Below are 22,270 nucleotides of genomic sequence, written 5' to 3'. Positions count from 1 at the left end.
CACTGTGATCCTGTTTCACATTTAAAAAAATCGTTAAATACAGCATTTCACTCATTTTAGTTCAGTGGTTCAGTTGTTCTTGAACTGATAGTTTATCAGAGAATTTCAGATCGTTAATAAATATAAGAAATACTATTATTTATTTTTTGAACTAGTAAAGTTTCTTTATAAGAGATGATATTAGCAAGGAGATGCTGAAGTTGGCATTTTTATTGTCATTGAGAGTATAATCAAAATGATCTTCCTCGAAGGCAGTTGACTTTATGAATGAATCTTAAAAAATTATTATATGAATTGACCCAGTGATTCTACTCCTAGAAAACTCTTTAAAGAAGTGATAAAAACTTGGGCAGAGATTTATGAACGGAAATATATATTACAAATATATTTTATAAATGGATGATTGGCAGTATCCTAAATGTCTTATAGGAAAATAGTTAAATTATGGTAGATATATATGCTAAAAATGGTTTCAGAAGAACACGTAGCGTTTGGAAAATGCTCATGATAAGATGTTAAGTAACAAAAACAGTATAGTATCCTCAACAAAACACTAGCAAACCAAATCCAACAACGTATAATAAGGATTATGTACCATCATCAAGTGAGATTTATCCTAGGAATATGAGTTTAGTTTAACATCTGAAAAATCAATCAATGTAATATACCATATATGGTAAGAATAAAGGATGGAAAACATATGATCATCTCAACAGATGCAGAGAAAGCATTTGACAGACTCCAACATCCTCTCATGATAAAATACTCAACAGACTAGCAGTAGACGAGAGCTTCCTCAACCTGATAAAGGGTGTCTAGGGAAACACAGCACCTAACATCATATTAATGGTGAAAGACTGACTGAATACTTTCCTCCTGAGTTCAGGAACAAGACAAGGATGTCTGCATTTGGCATTTCTCTTCAACATTGCACTGAAGGTTCTGACCCAGGGCAGTTAGACAATAAAAATGAAATAAAAATCATCCATAAGGACTTCCCTGGTGGCGCAGTGGTTAAGAATCTGCCTGCCAATGCAGGGGACATGGGTTCAATCCCTAGTCCGGGAAGATCCCACATGCCGCAGAGCAACTAAGCCCGCGTGCCACAACTACTGAGCCCGCGCTCTAGAGCCCACGAGCCACAACTACTGAGCCCAAGTGCCACAATTAGTAAAGCCCGCATGCCTAGAGTCCATGCTCTGCAACAAGAGAAGCCACCGCAAGGAGAAGCCCGTGCACCGCAACAGAGTAGCCACCACTTGCCGCAACTAGAGAAAGCCTGCGCGCAGCCCCGAAGACCCAACGCAGCCAAAAATAAATATAAATAAATAAATAAATTTATTTTAAAAAAAGCATCCAGGGGGCTTCCCTGGTGGCGCAGTGGTTGAAAGTCTGCCTGCCAATGCAGGGGACATGGGTTCGAGCCCTGGTCTGGGAAGATCCCACATGCCACAGAGCAACTGGGCCCGTGAGCCATAATTACTGAGCCTGCACGTCTGGAGCCTGTGTTCTGCAACAAGAGAGGCCGCGACAGTGAGAGGCCCGCATACCGCGATGAAGAGTGGCCCCCGCTTGCCACAACTAGAGAAAGCCCTTGCACAGAAACGAAGACCCAACACAGCCATAAATAAATAAATTAATTAATTAAAAAACTGTTGGAAAAAAAAATCCATATTAGAAATGAAGAAATAAAACTCTATTCACAAGTGACATGCTCTTCTGTATAGAAAATCCTATATCCATAACAAAACTATTAGAACTAATAAATGGATATAGCAAGATTTCAGGATACAATCTCAATATACAAAAAATTAACTGTATTTCTTTAAACTAGCAATGAGCATTCCAGAAATGAAATTAAGAAAATTTATTTGCAATAGCATCCAAAAAATAACATAGAAATAAATTTAATAAATTTAAAGAAGAGCTATGACACTTGTATACCAAAAACTACAAAACATTGTTGAAAGAAACTAATGAAAATATGAATACATGGAAAGAAATTCATGGATCAGATTTAATATTGTTAAGATTGCAATGTTACCCAAATGATCAACACTGGACAGAATCTCAGCAGGCTTTTTTCCCTCAGAAATTGACAGGCTGATCCTAAAATTCACGTAGAAGTAAAGGGGACCCCAGAATAGCTAAAACAGTTGTGTAAAGAAAGAACAAAGTTTCAAGATGGAAACTTACAAATTTCAAAGTTTACTACAAAGCTATAGTAATCAAGACAGTGTGGTACTGGCATAAAGATAGACATACAGATCAGTGGAATAGAACTGAGAGTCCAGAAATAAAATCTCACATATGTGGTTAATAGATTTTTGACAAGGGTGTCAAGTCCCTCCAATAAGAGAAAGAATAGTCTCTTCAACAAATAATACTGGATCTAGGTATCTACATACAAAATAATGAAATTGGATCCCTACCTCATGCCATATCCAAAAATTAGTTCAAAATGGATCAAAGACCAAGATATAAGAGCTGAAACTATAAAACTCTTAGAAGGAATATGAGTAAATCTTTGTGTCCTCGGGCGGTACAAAGTATCACCTTTGTGTCCTAGATGTGATAGCAAAAGTATAGCAACAAAAGAAAAAAAAATGATAAATTGGACTTCATCAAAATGAAAAGCTTTTATACCTCAAAGGATACCATGAAGAAAGTGAAAAGACAACCAATAGGATGGGAGAAAATACTTGCAAATCATATATCTGATAAGGAACTTGTATCTTGATTATATAAAAAGAGCTCTTACAAATTAATAATAAAAAAGACAACCCAATTAAAAACAAAGAACTTGAAAGACATTTCTCTGAAGAAGGTGAGCAAGTGGCCAATAAGCACATGAAAAGAAGCTCAACATATTAGTCATTAGAGAAATGCAGTTCAAAACATAATGTGACACTATTTCACATGCACTAGATGGCTAATATCTAAAAGACAGATAATAACAAATATTGGTAAAGATGTGGAGAAATTAGAACCCTCTTACATTGTTGGAGGGACTGTAAAATGGTACAGCCACCTTGGTAAATAGTTTGATAGTTCATCAAAATGTTAAATAGAGTTATCATTTGACCCAGCAATCTCACTCCTAGGTATTCGCAAGAGAAATAAAAATGTCCACACAAAAACATGTACTTGAATGTTCATAACAACATTACTCATACTAGCCTAATGGTGGAAACAACTTAAATGTCAATGAACTGATGAATGGATAAAATGTGTATAACCATACAGTGGAATATTATTTGGCAATAAAAAGGAATATAGTACTGAGATTAAAAAATCAGAGATTAGACACAGTAGGACCTCTTGAAGTACAAACTGCACTGATTATTTTCAACCCTTTTTATTCCAGCAGTTTAAAAAGCAACCCCATCCTCAGCCCAGAGAAGACTACTAGAACCTTTTCCTTTTTTTTTTTTTACATATTCTCTCTTGCCCTTGTGTTCGCTCAGAGTTAATGGGTGGGGAGAGAACTATTAAAGTTGTGGACTTTAAAGTACTATTAAAGGTAAAGGACTTCTACCAACCTTGAAACAATTTCCTGAGTCAAGAATTAGGAGGTATTAATTTGAAAGATACATAAAAACTAAGGTCATATTTTCAGTTTTATTTAAAAAGCAGTTTACGGGGCTTCCCTGGTGGCGCAGTGGTTGAGAATCTGCCTGCTAATGCAGGGGACACGGGTTCGAGCCCTGGTCTGGGAAGATCCCACATGCCACGGAGTGGCTGGGCCCGTGAGCCACAACTACTGAGCCTGCGCGTCTGGAGCCTGTGCCCCGCAACGGGAGGGGCCGCGATGGTGAAAGGCCCGCGCACCGCGATGAAGAGCGGTCCCCGCACTGCGATGAAGAGTGGCCCCCGCTTGCCGCAACTGGAGAAAGCCCTCGCACGAACCGAAGACCCAACACAGCCAAAAATAAATAAATAAATAAATAAATAAAGTAGCTATAAAAAAACAAAACAAAACAAAACTCAGCTTTAAAAAAAAAAAAAAAAAGCAGTTTACGTTAAGCTTGTGTATTAGTTGTCTATTACTGAGTAACAAATTACCTCAAAACTTAGTTGTTTAAAACAATATCTCAGTGGTGGTGGTCAGGAATAGAGAACAGTTTAGCTGGATGGTTCTGTCTCAGTGTCTCTCCTGAGGTTGCTGTCACCTTCAGGTGACTGGGGTTGGAGGTGTTAGGGGGTCAGATGCTTGGTGAGTTAGTGTTGGTTGTTGTCCAGAGGCCTCACTTCCTTGCCTCGCTTCCTTGAGGGTAAATAAAAGATGCCAGCCACAATTAAAAAAAAAAAAAAGATGGATCTTTCTCCATGCGGCTGCTTGTGTGTTTTCACTGTAGAGTGAGTGATGTGAGAGAGCAAGGAGGTAACCACCATGTCTTTTATGACTTAGTCCTTTAAGTCACACACCATTCCTTCTGCCACATTCTGTTCATTGGAAGCTAGTGACTTAGCAGAGCCCACATTCAAGGGGAAGAGAATCAAGCTCCACCTCTTGAAGGGAAAGAGTATCAACTTGACATATTTTAAAACCACTGATGAATACTTGAATTTCTAAACTGATAACTATTTCACATGAATTTTGCAGTGTTTAGCTCTTCTTCAGAGACTAGATGTTTGGCTTTCTGGTGGGAATGACCTCTGTGTGTGGAACCGAAAATTAGATCTCCTGTGTAAGACTAGTCACCTTTCTGATACAGGTAAAAACAAATCAAGGTAATTGTGAACCATGATAGACTCTAAAAAGACACAGTGAATCTTCAAAGAGACTTTGCATGAATACAAAGGAAATATAGATTTTCTTTTTAATTCTGAATATAAGATGTAGCCGTATTTCTCCAATTCAGGTTAAGAGTTGTGTAAAATATATTTCCATCTCAAGTTGGAAGGAAAAGATCCCCCTTCCTTTGGCTTCCCCTTCCTTTCTAACAGAATTTCTCAAAAGTGATCAAGAAAAACCTTTTCATATATGCTTCTGGGCCATGTCTTAAACTGAGTTTGATGAGCATGTTGACCCCTGGAAGCAGATCTTTATGACTTTACAATAGCATTTTCTTCTTTATTTGTAGGGTCATCAGACTTGGAATAGATTCCTAAGGATGACCTCATTTTACAGTTGGTTTTACTAGAGAAATTTCACTCATGTGCAAACTTACTAACAAAATTCTATTTTCTCAGAATTCTGTTGACATATACTTTTGGTTTTAATAGAAAAAAAATCAGTTTTGACTTATATTGATATCAAGGAACTTAAAAAATAAAAATAAAAATTTATTCAGAGTAAAAATATTTAAGTATAAATGAGTAAATTTAAATGACAGTAACCTTGAAGTCATGTGATACACTATTAACTATTTTCGTTTCTAAAAGTAGTGAAATGAACCCATGGACATCCTAGAAAGAATACAGGCATACCCTGTTTTATTGCACTTTGCTTTATTGGGCTTTGTAGATACTGCATTTTTTACAAATTGAATGTTTGTGACAGCTCTGAGTCATGCAAGTCTATTGGCACCATTTTTCCAACAGCATTTTTCACTTTGTGTTTCTGTCACATTTTGGTAATTCTTGCAATATTTCAAACCCTCCACCAGCAAAAAGATTATGATTGGCTGAAGGCTCAGACGGTGGTTAGTATTTTTTTAGCAATGAAGTATTTTTAAATTAAGGTACTAATATGTACGTTGTCTTCTAGACATAATACTATTGCACATTTAATAGATGACAGTATAGTGTAAACATAACTTTTATATGCACTGGGAAACCAAAAAATTTGTGTGACTTGCTTTATTGTGACAATTGCTTGATTTTGGTGGTCAGGAACCGAACCTGAAATATCTCCAAGGTATGCCTGTGTTATTAAAGCATGTTGTTGTCGTCTTAAGGGTATTAGGAGCCCTGTGAGTTGCATTTACACTTCATTACTGGAACTAGTTTATCTCCACATGGGTATTATAAAATACCAGAAAAATAATATGATGTCTTAGCAAAACTAAATCCATACCTTACTAGGATTTACAGTTTAACTTCTCAATTCAATGTTCAATCACTAGTAATCTTGTTTGAATCTAGAGTGTGTTTTCATGTTTACTATCATGAGTTATATCTCTTTATTTACATATACATTTTCCTTCCTATTTCTTATACTAGCCTGTGGATATCTGTGAATTTTTATTTCATGAATTATTAGTAATTATGTTGTGAAATATTGAAATCAGGGCTAAAAACACCTTTTGTATGTTAATGGAAATAACCACCTATCACTGCAATCCCCCTTCCTGTTACGAGTTATCTTTGAGTACTGTACATTAAGTAGTCACAGTATTGCCCTGTTTATCAGTGTTTCAAGAGATAGCAGAAATCTTTGAGGAAATCAGTTAGAAAGCTTTGAAAAGGCCTTAGGTTGCCATTGGTGAGCTTTTCATGATTTGGATTTAGCAGTACTCTTAGACCCTTATCTTACGAAGCTCCTTTCAATAAGCCTTGCTTGATTTATGGACTGACAGGGCTTTTAGAACAGTTACTACATATCTGGAAATAAGCAAAGATAATCTTAAGTCAGTCTGATGCAATGGAAGGAGCCTTGGACTAGAAAACAGGACATCCATGCCCTTGCCAGCAATATGTTCTGTGATTCTGTGTATTAAGTTGCTACTTCTGGATTAATGAGTTTCCAGTATTTTTATTTCATAAATAATTTAATAAACATTTTTTTAAACAAGCTGTTTTCTGCATCTGGAACTCTCCCCTGCTACCCCTTCCCCTGCTCTCCTATCTCTTCTACTTCTCGTACCACTCCTCCTCCCCTTTCTCCTCCACCACCATCATCTCCCCGTCTTGAATATGGGAAAATAGAAACATACTGTTAAAACAGTATGTGGAGAAAAGATTTTGGCCAGAAATACTCCCCAAGTGGGAAGGTAAAGTAAATGAGTAGAATACTTTCCAAATTTGTGTATATGTTATAAATTACGTATATATAAAATTATATATATTTTATAATGGAGAAGTTAACTTTAATAAACAGGGTTTTTTGCCAACACATGTGGTGGTTCTAAATCTAATACATGAATTCTTTAATTTTTGCTGACAGAAGTAATAATTGTAACATATCTTATAGAAGTTATGGTTACCCTAAAATCATTTCATGATTCAGCTATAAAAAGATACTTAGAACTGTATGCTTAATAAATGAAATGTGATGGAATGTTGAATCTGATTATTCTGGTAATTCAAGGAGTTCTGTAAATGTGTTGATTGACTATAAACATATTATTTGAAGGCCACTTTCCTAGCTGTTGACTGTTGGCTCACTCATTTATTGCCAGGGAGCCCACCCAGGCTTCTTAAATTTACTTTGAGCAACATGCCAATTTTATATCTCATTTGAGCTAGCCATCTTGTAAATGGTGATGATGATTATCTTAAGGGGTCCCTGGTAAATAAGTTCACCACAATAGTAAAAATATTCAAAGAGCATTTCCTACCCTTAATAAATCAATAATGTCTTCCAGAGGTCTCACCTACTTTTCACAAAATCATTTTCCGTATGTAAGCAAGCACGGAAGTGTGATGTAGCAAATCGTGTGTGCTTTATAGTTACCATCCCCTTTATAGGAATGACCAACATAAATCTGAGAATGTTTTTGTTTTTGATGTAATCCATGAAGAAAATAATTTAACCTTCGTTTTATATGTTTTTGTGAAGGGATCAGTGCTTTGATTGAAATACCTAAGAACTGTGTTGTGGCAGCAGTTGGCAAAGAACTGAGTGAGTATGACTCTGTTTTTCTTTTATTTCTTCTTTTTAAAAATGTTAAACTAGCCTTGTATACACATTTCAGAAAGAATAATTCAAGGGACATCTTTCCCGCCCCAGTCTTGGCCTCCTGGGATTGTCGAAGTGATGTGGAGCCCAAGACATTTTCAAGATGTTAGGTCAGTTTTTGTACCACACTTGGTCTAGCATAGCCAAGTGCCAAGGTAACCCCACTCCTCTGATGCTAGAGAAGGCCATTTACATTCCACAGTCCTCTCTGTTACTGATCCACACTCATACACTTACTTAGCAAAAACTTTAGCCACATAAAACAACTACCAACATTCTGGAAACTAAAAGCTTGAGTTGGGAGTGTTGGAGGAGGATTATTTTGGGAGTTCACTAAGATAGGAACTGTGGAGGTTTTGCCTCAGGAAGCCAGAATGGGGCCCATTTTCTTGGGGGGGAGTTTACGCCATTTCCCTCAGAGTAGTGGGATAGCAGAAGGAGGGATAGCAACAGGAATTTTGTAAATGTATTAACTGATTATAAACATGCAGTTTGAAGGACACTTTCTTAGCTGTTGACTGTTGGCTAACTCATTTACTGCCAGGAGCCTGCAGTAAAAAAAAAAACTTTTATGTTCATTACCTTATGGATGAAATTTGGGTGGTGAGAAGTGATAGAGTAAGCACACTTCTTAAAAGCTGCTTTTTTCTTGAAGAGTTTTTGTAATGTAGCCCAGAGGGCATTTGCTATTACTTGTGCTGCTGCTTCTAGAGACCAGCCTTGAGATTCGCTATGACCATCAGTTGGCATGTTTGCAGATGCCAGTGAGCCATGAGCTAATTGTTCACCATTTATAAACTGCTGTCTGCAGGCTCCACTGCTTTGCAGTCACGTTTCTCTTTCTTCAGCTGAACTTTCTGTGTGTAATCATGTCTGAGAAGTAATTTTCTAGACCCTGTGCTTATTCTTTCTTTTCATAAAGTAGTTTCTAAAGATATAATTTTGTGTTTAGTTTTTTTTCTTTTTCCTTCCTTGCAGAAATTGTTTTCCCATGTTCTTTATTGACCTGGAAAGACGTCTAGCTTTTCCCTGCCTTTTTCCTCTTGTGTCAATCACTTGTGTTTTGCTGGTTTTACTCTAACTCAATGGTTCTTACATTTTAGTGTGTCTGAGAATGACTTGAAGGACTTGTTAAAAACACAGATTATTGGGCCTTACTCTCAGTTTCTAATTCACTAATTCTGGAGTGGGGCCTGAGCTTCTGTGTTCTAACAGGTTCTCTGGTAGTGCTGAGGTTGCTGGTCTGGGACCATACTTTGAGGATGGCTGCTGTAAATATTTTGACCCACTTCTTTCCATCTCAGTACTGTTGCTCTATTCAGGTACTCATCTCCTCTTTTGCCTGCTCTGTTGTGATAGTCCCCTAACTTGTCTTCCTTCCTCTACCTTACTGCTTCTCAAATGCCTTCTCCTCTAGTTTAGTGCTTCCCAGATACATTTTCCAGTAGATGCTAGAGGGATCTATCTAAAATGCAGGCTTCAAAACGATACAGATGCACTTATTTGCAAAGCAGGAATAGAGACACAGAGGTAGAGAATGGATGTATGGATACGGGGCAGCGGGTGGGGGATGAATTGGGAGATTGGGATTGAAATATATACACTATTGATGCTATGTATAAAGTAGATAACTAATGAGAACCTACTGTGTAGCACAGGGAACTCTGCTCAGTGCTCTGTGGTGACCTAAATGGGAAGGAAATCCAAAAAAGAGGGGATATATGTATACGTATAGTTGTTTCACTTTGCTGTGTAGCAGAAACTAAAACAACATTTTAAAACAACTATACTCCAATAAAAATTAATTTAAAAAAATAATGCAAGCTTCAAAGCTTCAGTGGCTTCCGATTGCCTACATCAGTTGTTTCTGGACTCTCAAATTTCTGATTAGTAGAAAAGGTCAAACTTGTGGAGATCAACATAGAGTTGCCAGTTTTTATTTTGTTTAGTGAAAACATTAGAAATCTCAAACCAGAAACCAAGAAACCAAACAAACTACCATTTACCACCCTGATTTTTTAAAAATAAGTTTTAAACAACAAAATATGAAGAACATGATCTCAGAAAAAAAGAATAGGACTTTAAATTGAATACATTTAGTTTTATAAAAAAAACTTATGTAGTCCTTATTTTTTCTCATTTTTGCTGCAGATGAAAGAAATCTTTGCCCTAGGGACCAATGTAAGGACACCAGTAGCCTACAAGTCCAGATTTTTCAACATATCAAATCATGCCCTCCATTATCTCCCTCCTGCTTCCTTTGAGTCCTGTATCACTTGCTTGTTAACACTGAATTGCCTGGGATTCCCCAACCTCTATGCCTTCATTTCTGTTGTCACCCTTTATTGGACTTGTCCTCCTACTTATTGTCCTCTTCCATCTGGCTAATTTCTAAAATAAGAGATTTTTATTGAATGAATTAGTGAATTCATTGAAATAGTAATAAAAGCAACACTAATGCCTCAACGGAAGTTAGAATATTAGCTAAAAAAAAGGAAGAAATGAAAGTTGGTTTTATTCAGAAAATAATTTATAAAAAATACAAATATTCTTAAAAACGAGGTTCTGCATTTTACTTAGTCTTATAAAATAAATATGTCGTGCCATTTCTCCTTATAAAAATAAGTTTTATTCCTTTAAATGTACTATCTTTTCTTAAGACTAAGCTTGTGCCCATGTACTTGGTTTTTTTTTTTTAAATTTTTTTTTTTTTTTTTTTAATGAGAGCCTCTGGGAACTACATTTTTGTCTTTTTTTTTTTTTTAAATTTATGGCTGTGCTGGGTCTTCGTTTCTGTGTGAGGGCTTTCTCTAGTTGCGGCAAGCGGGGGCCACTCTTCGTCGCGGTGCGTGGGCCTCTCACTGTCACGGCCTCTCTTGTTGCGGAGCGCAGGCTCCAGACGCGCAGGCTCAGTAATTGTGGCTTACGGGCCTAGTTGCTCTGCGGCATGTGGGATCTTCCCAGACCAGGGCTCGAACTCGTGTCCCCTGCATTGGCAGGCAGATTCTCAACCACTGCGCCACCGGGGAAGCCCTGTACTTGGTTTTAAATGTTCCATAGCAATTTCTCTTTTTCTAATGTGAGGGTTCCTCTCAACAGGAAATAGAATTTCTGTGTGCACTAGCTACAGTGACTTTGAGGCTTTTATTATCAATAGCTAAGCAAGGCTATCAGCTCTGAGTACTCATCCTGGTTCAGAAGTCCAGGATTTTTCTATTAATCCTTTTTTAGAATTGACTATTGCTTCTCTTTTATCTTCTGATCTAATTCATATTTGTTTTATTTCCTCGAAGTTATTACATATGTGACCCTTGTGAATACTTGTCTATAGAGACTATATTTATGGACTCACTGAGCAGTTTCACATTATCTTTTGTACTTTGTAGTTTTTTGTTCAGAGGCTTCATTCATGGTTGGTAGTGGGTTTAGAAGAGTTTTAATAAAGGGACAGAGCTCTGAGGACACACTCACTTGGGATTTTAGTAGATCATTTCAAACATCTCAAGCATTTGAAAGAAATATTTTAAAGTAGTATGAACAAGGCTGTCTTTGGAGATGGGTTTTTCAGTATTTTAGATATTTCTCAATGAAATGCTAGCTTTTTGAGCAGAAATATAACTTTAATCTTTGACCATTTTAATAAAATTATATCTGTCTTTTCATTTAGTAATTTTCAGGCTGGTAGCACCCACAGAGGGATCACTAGGATGGGATATTCTTCAAGTTAAGCGCCTTCTTGATCACCAGGATAATATTCTCTCACTGGTTAATGTCAATGGTAAGTAAGCTCATTGTGTAAATGTTGATATTATGTAAAAATTTTTTAACTTTTTAACCTGTTTTGAACTTTAGTCTTGTTCTAGGATTCTAGAATTACCATGATGAAAATAATGCTATTAATTAGTAGGGATTGGCAGTCTTTTATTTTCTGAGGTTTAAACCAGTGGAATTTATCAAGTTTCATAGATTGTTAGGTCTTAGATTTAGGCACAAGGGGAGGAATAGAGTTGGGCAGAGAAAAGGGATGACGGAGGAGAGAGCATACTTACCTCAGGTGCTGCTTGGTAGCTGTGGGATGATTGTTGTAGGCTATCAGTACTAATGCTTGGTAGCATTTTGGCTTTTTTGGCAAATGGTCCTGGCTAGTTTCTCTTTTGAAGATCACACAGTACAAATTATATAGCACTCTACTTACAGTAGAATGAGCTGGATTCAAGCCAGTTGTAATTATGATTGAAGAGTCAGAGAATAACACCAAACTAAAGGTCTGCAGAAAATGGGTCATATCTGCCCTTCCTCATGGTTGTGTGTGTTGGTTTGCCAGACTTTCTTTCTTTTTTTTTTTTTTTTTTTTTTTTACTTTTTGGCCGCATGGCACGTGGGATCTTAGTTCCCCGACCAGGGATTGAACCACCCCCCCTGCAGTGGAAGCACACAGTCCTAACTGCTGGACTGCCAGGGAAGTCCTGCCAGACTTTCTATTTGGCTTTATAATGATTTTAATGAGTTATCTCCTGTGAGCTGAACCTGACATCAGATGACAGGATAGGATCACAAACCACAAGTCCTGGGATTTAGCTACTTCATTTTCACATAAAGTGACACCTTATATCATCAGAGCTTTCCTGGGTGATCTGTGTTCTGAGGTCAGATGGGAAGACTCCTGGGTGGCTTCAGTTTGATAGTCTGGAGGACACTATAAGAGGGTTCTGTAAGGATGCCAATATGATGTTGTAAGGGGACTGGACAGCACCTCCTGACCTGAGATCTGGGTTGGCTGTATTTGAGCAATACTTTGTAGAAACATGAGGCAGAGGGAAAGGGGCACAGACAGCACTAAGTGTAGTCTCCATTTTTATGCTGTTCAGTCACATTTTCAGATACATCAGTGAGAATGTCCCTTCCAGCTCCAAAATTTTCCTCTCCAATAGCCATTTGCTTGTTCAACCCAGCTGCAAGTCTTTCTGATGACTAGATTGTCTATATGATAGAAATAATAATATTAGGAGCACCACTTTATTTTTCTCTGCGGGCTCCTTTTCTTCTAGCCATGATGGCAGCACAAAAGGCAGGTTCTTATTTGGAAGTCCCTCTGACACTGAGCCAGAGAAGCTCCAAGGCCCTAAAGCTGTTGAGAAAGGCACAGCAGTGTTTTGGCCATTACAGTGGTCATGCCTAGTTGTCCCATTTTAGCAGTGAAGCATTGGTACCAAGACCTGGAATGTTTCCTTAATGAAGGTGATGGGATGTTCCTGAGGTAGCCTTAACCTCATGGCACTTCTTTGGCTGTGTGATGTACAGAGAAGCTTATAACAGTTTAACCAAGAAAGCTTTCTTCAGGTATTTCTTTGCCAACTTTTTAAGGGAAGGAAAATGGAAAGCTAAAGCAAAAAAAAAAAATTGTTCATAAAAATTACAGAAAACCCCTAGTGCTTTTTACTTTATAAATTCCATGACTATAAAATTATACTACAGAATATAAGTAAGCCAAAAGCATATTTAAGAATCATATATGGACAAGTAGTCTGGTAAAATTTGTGACAGTCTTACCTTGTATATAGACACATCTGCCATGCTACAGATTTTGGCAATCCTGAAATGATTATGTTGTACAATTCCCAGTTCCACTTTCAGCCCTGCTTCTTTATCCCCACCAATTACCAATTAAAGATGTGGCCAGTTACTGGGTTTATAACTCACAGGAAAAGTGCATTTTCATTGAGGTGGCCCTAGGGCAACCTTAGAATGGTACAACAGAGAACTCCTACAAATGTGGATAATGAATACCAGGTTTGCCAGTGAGGTCTGAATGCCTGTGCAGAGATCTTCTAAGACAGACATACAAGATAACCTTGCTTATCTCTTCTGGCAAAAGACTCTGGGTGCTGCTTCTTTATTTTATTCCTTTTCTTGTTTTGTACTGACAGCATGGTATGGTAGTCACAAAGTATTAGTACTTCTGAGGGATGGGTAGACAGGTATCAGGTGAGATTTTCATACTAAGTGACTTTTGATAATTGCATAGGATGAAAATCCATCCATATATATAATATACATCGAGGTTGTTTGGTGTGAAACATTTTGAATGACTAGTTTGGGATAATTTACATAGCAATAAACTATACTGACTCAGGTCAGTGCCAGCATTTTATTTTTAGTGAAAAATTCTAACTGGGCTCAAGTACTTTGCTATTACATAGATGAATTACAGACACTTGGAGGAGATCAGAGCAGGCAGCTGTGTGGTCTCAGTAGGTTAACTCTGTTATAATGACGTATGCAGAATTGGAATCGAGAAGGATCTTCACTTGTTAACATCTCTGGTTCTTTTGTAGTTTGAGTGAGATTGGAAAGAGGAGGGAAAGGGATGGAAAAGAAGGTCATGGAAAGATTACTACTGTCTTAACTTTCCCACTATTAGAACTAGAAGCCTGTTTCTCTCCACAGGTGAGAAATGAACTTAATTCTTCACAGAGAGAATTCTATAGAGTCTGTTAATAAACTATATAGAAATTGGACTTGGAACCAAGACAAAATAATATTTACCTGTATGATTGCTGGTAATTCTTTATTTCTACGAGATTGTTCATCTAGTTATTAGAGATTTCTGTCCTGCTGGTTTATTTGATAAATGGGATAATTAAATCATAATTACTCATCCATGTATTCCTAAATTACAAGTAACTGGATGTTTTAATACCATTAATATGGAATAATACCAGGGGTTCAAAATAATACCAGGGACTCAAAGATAACATTTGATGTCTTTTTTAAATGGCTACACATTATTTAATTTGATTTTTACAATCATCTTCATTTAATGCCTGAGAAATCCAAGATAGAAAAAGATTAAATGACTTTCTGAAGACCAACCACATGGCTAGTAACAGGCAAAGCCAAAATTAAAACTAGAGTTTCTAGACTCACAGTGCATTGTTCTGTTCCTCCTAAATATAAAGGAATTAAAATAAATTACATTTCTTTAAGATAGTTTTTAGTCTCAGCAGTTGTACATTTTCTATTAAATGTATAATTTGTCAACTGTCTTAGTTGGCCCACTAATTTCATTTTTATTAAAGGTTTTAAAAACTTGTTATTGTGCAAATACTACATATGAGGAAACAGAAACATAAAAATGTAAAAAGGAAAATCATCCTACCATACAGCATTAAGTACAGGTTCATATCCTTCTAAGTGTTTTTCTGGGCGTATATATGTATGTATATGTGTATACATATGGTGTGCTTTTTGTAACAGTATGTCATGAATATATTTCTGTATTAATATAACATAATTTTGCAACTTAGTTTTCAATAACAGCATAACTATTTCATTTCGTGGATGTTATTTATTTATTCGATTCCCCAGTTGGATGTTTTAGGATATCTTTAGAATTTTAATACTATGTGTAACAGCCTTGTCACATATGTCTTTTATGTACTTTCCTCAGGATAAATTCCTAGAAGTGGAATTGTTAGATCAATGGGTTTACAATTTTTTAAGGTTTTGATGTATATTACCAAGGATTGCAAAGATTACACCAGTTTATACTAGGGCATGAATAGTACGTGAGTGTGCTGATTCCTTATGCTTTTGCCGGCATTGGGTGTTCTCGTGTTTTATAATCTTTCCCGATTTGCAAATCAGTAAATAGTATCTCATTGCTTTTAGATGTCTTTGATTATTAGGGAATTGAACGTCTTTTCACATGTTTACTGGCCATTTGTATTTCTTGTTTTGCCAGTTCGGGTCCTTTGCCCATTTTTCTGCTGGAGTGCTTATCTTGTTCTTAGTGATTTCTAAGAAGTCCTTATGTATCAAGTATAATCAACCTATTTCGACATCTAAATTGCAGAGTTTTCCCAGAGTTTTGTCATTTAAATGTATGATTTTTGGGGACTTTCCTGGCGGTCCAGCGGTTAAGACTTCCCCTTCCAGTGCAAGGGGTGTGGGTTTGATCCCTGGTCGGGGAGATAAGATCCCACCCACATTCCTTGAGGCCAAAAAACCAAAACATAAAACAGAAGCAATTTTGTAACAGATTCAATAAAAAGTTAAAAAATGGTCCACAGCAAAAAAATCTTAAAAAAAAAAAAAGTATGATTTTGTGCTAAGCAGGTGTTTACTCATATCTCTTTCCCCAGCCTCCACTCTGTCTACTTGAGAAGCCTTTTAGTACTCCATATTCATAAAACATTCACCTTTATTTTTCTCAGTTCTTTAAATACCTTTAATGTTTTAATCTGTTTGAAACTTATTTTGGTATATGTGAAATAACAGAAAATATATAACAGAAAAAATATATTGGTCTTTGCCCCCAGTTCCTGGCACAGAGTTCCTTAAAACTCTTGTAATTGCCCAAGAGATAAGAGCACAAGGAACATCTTTTGTTCTAATATTTGGTCTAATATTTCCTGACAGAGCTCCTAAATCCCTTGGAATTTCCTGGGTGATGGGAGTGTCTTTTGTTCTAATGAGGCTACTCTTTCTTGATGGGCTCCTGGATGGGGGCTGGTCACCAGAAAGACCAAGCCATTATTAGAAGCTTAGAATTTTTGGCCACCGGCCACCCGCCCCCGCGGCAATTCTCCAGAGAGGGGAGAGGGGCTGGACGTGGAGTTAGTCATCGATCATGCCTATGTGATGACGTTTCCATAAAAATCCCAACAGTATGGGGTTCAGAGAGCTTCTGAGTTGCCAAACACGTGGAGGTGCTGGGAGAGCGGCACGCTCAGAGAGGGCTTGCGTGCTCTGCGATCCTTCGCACATACCTTCTTGCCCTGTGCATCTCCTCCATCTGGATGTTCATCTGTATCCTGTATCATAGCCTTGTTTAATAAAGTAAGTAAACTGTTTTCCTGAGTTCTGTGAGCCACTCTAGCAAATTAATTGAACCTGATGAGGGGATGTGGGACTCTTTGATTTATAGCCAGTTGGTCAGAAACACAGGTAACAACCTGGATTTGCAGTTAGTATCTGAAGTGGGAGAAGTCTTGCAGGACTGAGTCCTTAACTTGTGGGATCTGACACTATTTCTAGGTAGACAGTGTCAAAGTTGAGTTGAATTGTAGGGACACTCAGCTGGTGTCACAGAATTGCCTGGTGTGGGAAAACCCCACACATCTGGTGTCAGGCATGTGGTGAGTGTGGGAGTAAAGGAGAAACAGAAGTGTAGCTTCTCTTCACTGTGTATGATCCAAGGTAACGTTCTTTTGTTTTTATTCCCCAAATACTTAACCAAATAGTCCAGCATGAGGTATTTCTTTCTTCACTGAATTGAAATGCAATCATTATCACATAGTAAATTTCTAAGTAAGCTTGAGTCTATTTCTGATAATCTTCCTGTTTGGCTTGTCTAGTTACCTCACTGTTCTAAACATTGTGATTTTATAGAGCAATACTACGAGGCAGTTCATTCATTTTTATGTTTAGCCTAGGTAAATGGTCAATAATGAGACATATATGAACTCTGCCTAGATTTGAGTTTTGTAACTGGCTCCCATGTTGGAGAGCTCATCATCTGGGATATCCTGGACTGGACTGTGCAGGCCTGTGAACGCAACTTCTGGGACCCATCTCCACAGCTGGACACTCAGCAAGAAATAAAACTCTGTCAAAAGCCAAATGACGTTTCTATTCATCATTTCACATGGGATGAAGAGGTAAAAAAAAAAAAAAAAAAAAAAAATTGAGAAAAATATCTATAATCTTGTCTCTTTTAATAAACCCAGTTTCTAATTTTTAAAATTTAATCTCCTGATCATATAGAAAGTTATCATTCCCTGTGTTCATGTTGTGCTCTAAAATGTTTTGATATTTTTCAAAGATTGCATCACTTGCTTTAAAAAAGAATTTTAATCTCAGCTCTTATCTTTGAGGCAAGGAAGTGATTAAATGGCCACAGATTTAAAAACCCTATTGAAATTTTGAGTTGGATTAAATATTCCCACAGGATTTGAGGGTAATGCTTAAAATTGTTCTAAGAAACACTTTGAGAAAGAATCCTTTTGAAGATTCTGGTGCATTTCCTGGAGCAGTAAAGGAAATTAAAAATTTCAGGAATGCCTTTCTTTTAGTCTTCTAGCATCATGGGGCAAGATGATTGTGTGAGAATTAATGATTTCAGTCCTTTAGGCCTTGGCAGTGATGCTCTTGAAGCACTTTACATCCTTTTTTGCAGTAAGAGATTAGTACCAATGGATTTCTGAATCTTGGCTCTGATCTGAACATCTCTTCTTTTAGCTTCCGGGGCTCAGAAAATATGTTTAAAATGGGGGTTCCTTTTCTAAATATAATCACAAGAAATGTTTGAGTTGAGTTATAAACTTTGAGGAGAGGGGTTAGAGGAGGCTTTTATCTCACTTTATTTTGTGCCTTCCTGTACTGTTTAAATCTTCTAATTGTATGTGTTTTGTTATTTTTATTTAAAAATTCAGTAATAGTGTTCTGGATGGGGAGAGCATGGTCTGTTTTTTTGTTTTTGTTTTTGTTTTGGCTTTCTTTGCACCTCTCTTACCTTAAAAACAAAACAAAACTAAAACAGTAGGGTAAGAATAGGTTAAAGAACACTATTATACCTAAAGATTAAGTTTCTTTATATCCCAATTTTATTTTGAAAAAAAAAAGTAAATACATATAATAAAAGACAGTAGTCTCAGAAAAGATGGAAACTATTTCTAAAAGACAGTAGTCTCAGAAAAGATGGAAACTATTTCTAAGAGTTGTAGCCCTAAAAATTTTATATGTATATATATATATTATCTTTCTTTTTAAAAAAATTAATTATTTATTTTCGGCTGTGTTGGGTCTTCTTGCTGCACGCAGGCTTTTCTCTAGTTGCGGCAAGCAGCGGCTACTCTTCAGTTGTGGTGCGCGGGCTTTTCATCGCAGTGGCTTCTCTTGTTGCCGAGCACGGGCTCCAGGTGCGCGGGCTCAATTGTTGTGGCTCACGGGCTCCGGAGTGCAGGCTCAGCAGTTGTGGCGCACGGGCTTAGTTGCTCCGCGGCATGTGGGATCTTCCCAGACCAGGGATCGAACCTGTGTCCCCTGTATTGGCAGGCAGATTCTTAAGCACTGTGCCACCAGGGAAGTCCGTATATATTTTTAATTTGATACCTTTTTCTCACTTTTGTAAAAGTGTTTAAAGTTTTGCATTTTGTATTCTCTTTAATCTTAAAATTTTCGATTGGTGTTATTAACTGCTATAAATGCTTAATAAAGCATTAATAAAGCACTCAGTTTTCCCTAATTTTGTTTTATAGGAGTTTTTTTCTTTCTGCAGGGGGGCCATTCATTGTTGATGACAAAGTGATTGAATAGAGTGATTCTGTTGAATAAAAGCTGCCCCAAAGCTTATTAATTCTCTAGTTGTGTGGATAATTTTCTTTGTGACTTTGGATAAATCATTTAAACTCTGCACAGATTTCCTGGTCCATATAACTAGTTTCTGAGGTTTCTCTGCATTGAATGTTACCCAGGGTGCTAGATTTTAGCAAGTTGGCTAGCTGTTCTCGTTAACGCTCATGGCACTGATCTTCAGCTTGCATTGCTACATGCAGAATACCAATCCTGAGGGTCAAGGGGATCATTCCAGATTTAGACTCTGGTAAGCCTTGGGGGGCATGTTTTGGTCGAGATACTGTAGGTCTGAGTTGGTGTTGTAGCCTTTGAGGCTGCATGAGAAGTATTCTTTGGCGAGAACAGGTAGGCAAAAAAAAAAAGGATTTTTGAAAGGTCTTTCTACTGGCATACCTACGGAGTAAGAATGAATGATTCTAAGACAAGAGCTACCAGAAGTCTAGTGACTTGCAAAATAATTTCGGAAGCTAGGTGGTATGGTATGAGGCAAGAGTAAGGGACTGGAGTAACATGACCTGGATTCTAATATCAAACTCTCACGTCTTAATTTTTGTGTGATATTAATCTTTTTTTATTTTGACTTGTTATTCTGGAAAATAGCTTTTCCTACATTAATGAGATGTGAAGTTGAAGTAAGGTAAATATTGGTGAAAGTACTTTCAAAAGATTAAAGCTGTTTTAGTAAAAGGTGTTTCTAATACTACATTTGGAAAAATGTTTTTGTGAAGCCACTGTATATATGCCACTATAGCATATGCTTTTTTGTATCCTTTATAGGTCTTGTGACGCTTAAGATGTGGAGTGCAAGTAATTTTACTCACATTTTTCAGGCAAAAGAAGCTAAGTAGTTTTCCCAAGGATATAGTATTATGTGAATGAAAACCTAGGTTGTACCTCAGCAGCTCCACCTCCACTGCAGGCCAATCTGTCAGCCACAGCTCCTTTCTGTAGCTGTCACGTTTCAATGAGGAAGAAAGCGATGCTGTGGGGCATAATATACAAAGCTTTCTCTGTATTAGCAGTTGTGTCCTTCCACCTTCTAAATGCTGAGCTTTCCTTTGTGCTTTGATATTTTTGGATTTCAGAGGGCAGTACAATAATTTGGGCTGAAGGCTAGGAATAGGGAAGGTAACGATGGCTTTCTGATCTCACACCAGGGCTGGAAATCTATTACACCAGGTAGTGATAAGTACTAGTTTTATGCCCATTTCTGAACTTCCCCCTCTTCCCCCCCCCCCCCCAGAATGTATTTGTTGCAGTTGGAAGGGGTTTATACGTGTATAACCTTCAAATGAAGCGTGTGATTGCCTGCCAGAAAACTGCACATGACTCCAATGTCCTGCACGTTGCCAAACTTCCAAACAGGTACAAGTTTCCGTCAGTTCTGTAACAGCTGAAAGAAATGCATAGTTCCCAGGGCCACCAGTGTAATTTTTCAAGGGGCAAAGTCACCTGGCTCCGTGGCTTGACCTGTTATGTTCTTTTGGAAATGGAGAATACCCCATGGATGTCTTAACAGAAGAGTTTGTGGCAATATATTACGAAATTTACAAGAAGCAAGGTTCAAATGAATTACATTGAATTTCATTATAAGAAGAGATAATTTAAAATTTGGTATTTATTTTAAAAGATAAAAGACTTTTGGGCACTGACTGTGTACTAATTTTTCTTTTTATATTTTCCACAAACCCACCTTTTTGGTGGTGGTGTTTGATTACGGCTACAATTAAATGGTAGTCTCCTTGTGGGCTAAGGCTACCAACCGAGGGCTTTCCCCTCAGGGTAGATTTGGCTGTTGAGTTTCTAGGGATGAATTATATGAAGGAAATAGAATTATTTTCTATGCAGGATACTTTTAGAGTGAGAGGTGCCCTGAGAAGAGATACAGTGAGAGGAAGGAATGAGACTTCTCAGGAAATTGTGAAACTGTAATTCGTAACCTGTTTCCTGAATGCATTTTTAAAAATGGAAATGATACATATTTATAACATTTGAACCAATGTAACAGTATAATGTGTGCCTTTCTTGAGGAGTGCTTTTACTTTGCATTGTAAAGCCATATTGATAAATTGTGATTTTTATTGGCTCCTGCCAAGAGCTGAATAAAAGCAGTTGAGGGCTCCACTGATTTCTCTCACTGCAAATTTAGCATTGGCCTTCCATGGTGCTCTTTTTATCACTGATTTTCTCTTCTGACAGGCAGTTAATCTCATGCTCAGAAGATGGCAGCGTACGCATTTGGGAGTTACGAGAAAAACAGCAGCTTGCAGCTGAACCTGTACCAACAGGTGAGTATCTTTTCTCAAAAAGGTAGTCTTGCTTTTTTTTTCTCATATGCAAGACAGAGGTATGTAACCACAAAATAATATACAGTGTGCTCCAAATAAGCATCAGATGTTTACATGAAGCATTTGGTAATTGGGATCTAGGATTCACATTTAAATATTGCTTTACTGTAGAACTACCTGTTTATTTCAGTTCAACTAGGATTTTTTTGTTTTGAGGGAAAACAGTTATTCCTGGTAATCTGACTGACCAGATGGCCTAATGAACTATTTACTCATTTATATTGTCTGTAATTATGTCTGGTATACAGACAGACTTTGTATCATCAGGTGTCAAAGCTCTTTCAGCCTTAAAGCATTATCATTAACATTGAACTCAATTTATTTATAACCATTTTTGTATTTATATCATAATCTCATGAACTCTTTGATTTTCAGGCATTGATTTGAAAAACAAAATCCCTGTTAGTTAGCAACCTTTGCATAAGAAATCAGATGCTGGTACCCCTGGAATTTCTTCTGGTTATTTGAAGTCATAGGGCATTGCTCTGGGACATCCCTATGTTGCTTTTTGTCTACCCTTTATCGATAAATCTGAGTTGTGACCTCCCACCCCCACCCCCCACCCCCCCACCCCCGCCTCATTGCCATTCAGGCCTTTCATTTCTCTCCTCTTTGATTCCCATTGCCTTTTCCTCACGTTAACACACCTTCACCAGTGCATGAGTAGGGACAATAAAAAGAGATGAGCAACAAACCTGGGTAGCTAAGAGGAAACGAA

General features: G+C 37.3%; 1 protein-coding gene across 1 annotated transcript in view; it reads left to right on the top strand.

Moving 5' to 3' along the window:
- Nucleotides 1-22,270, top strand: part of WDR41 (WD repeat domain 41) — a 47,036-nt gene that overhangs the window by 18,947 nt on the left and 5,819 nt on the right. Inside the window, exons 6-11 of the mRNA XM_059916612.1 lie at nt 4,607-4,718; nt 7,727-7,789; nt 11,514-11,624; nt 17,324-17,508; nt 20,448-20,569; nt 21,404-21,492. Coding sequence (XP_059772595.1) covers nt 4,607-4,718; nt 7,727-7,789; nt 11,514-11,624; nt 17,324-17,508; nt 20,448-20,569; nt 21,404-21,492 — 682 coding nt within the window. The remainder of the gene's footprint in view (nt 1-4,606; nt 4,719-7,726; nt 7,790-11,513; nt 11,625-17,323; nt 17,509-20,447; nt 20,570-21,403; nt 21,493-22,270) is intronic.

The sequence above is a fragment of the Balaenoptera ricei genome, chromosome 3 (assembly GCF_028023285.1).
Source record: "Balaenoptera ricei isolate mBalRic1 chromosome 3, mBalRic1.hap2, whole genome shotgun sequence".
NCBI classification, from domain to species: domain Eukaryota; kingdom Metazoa; phylum Chordata; class Mammalia; order Artiodactyla; family Balaenopteridae; genus Balaenoptera; species Balaenoptera ricei.
The sequence above is the reverse complement of the archived record's forward strand: the minus strand, read 5'-3'. Positions and strand labels throughout refer to the sequence as shown.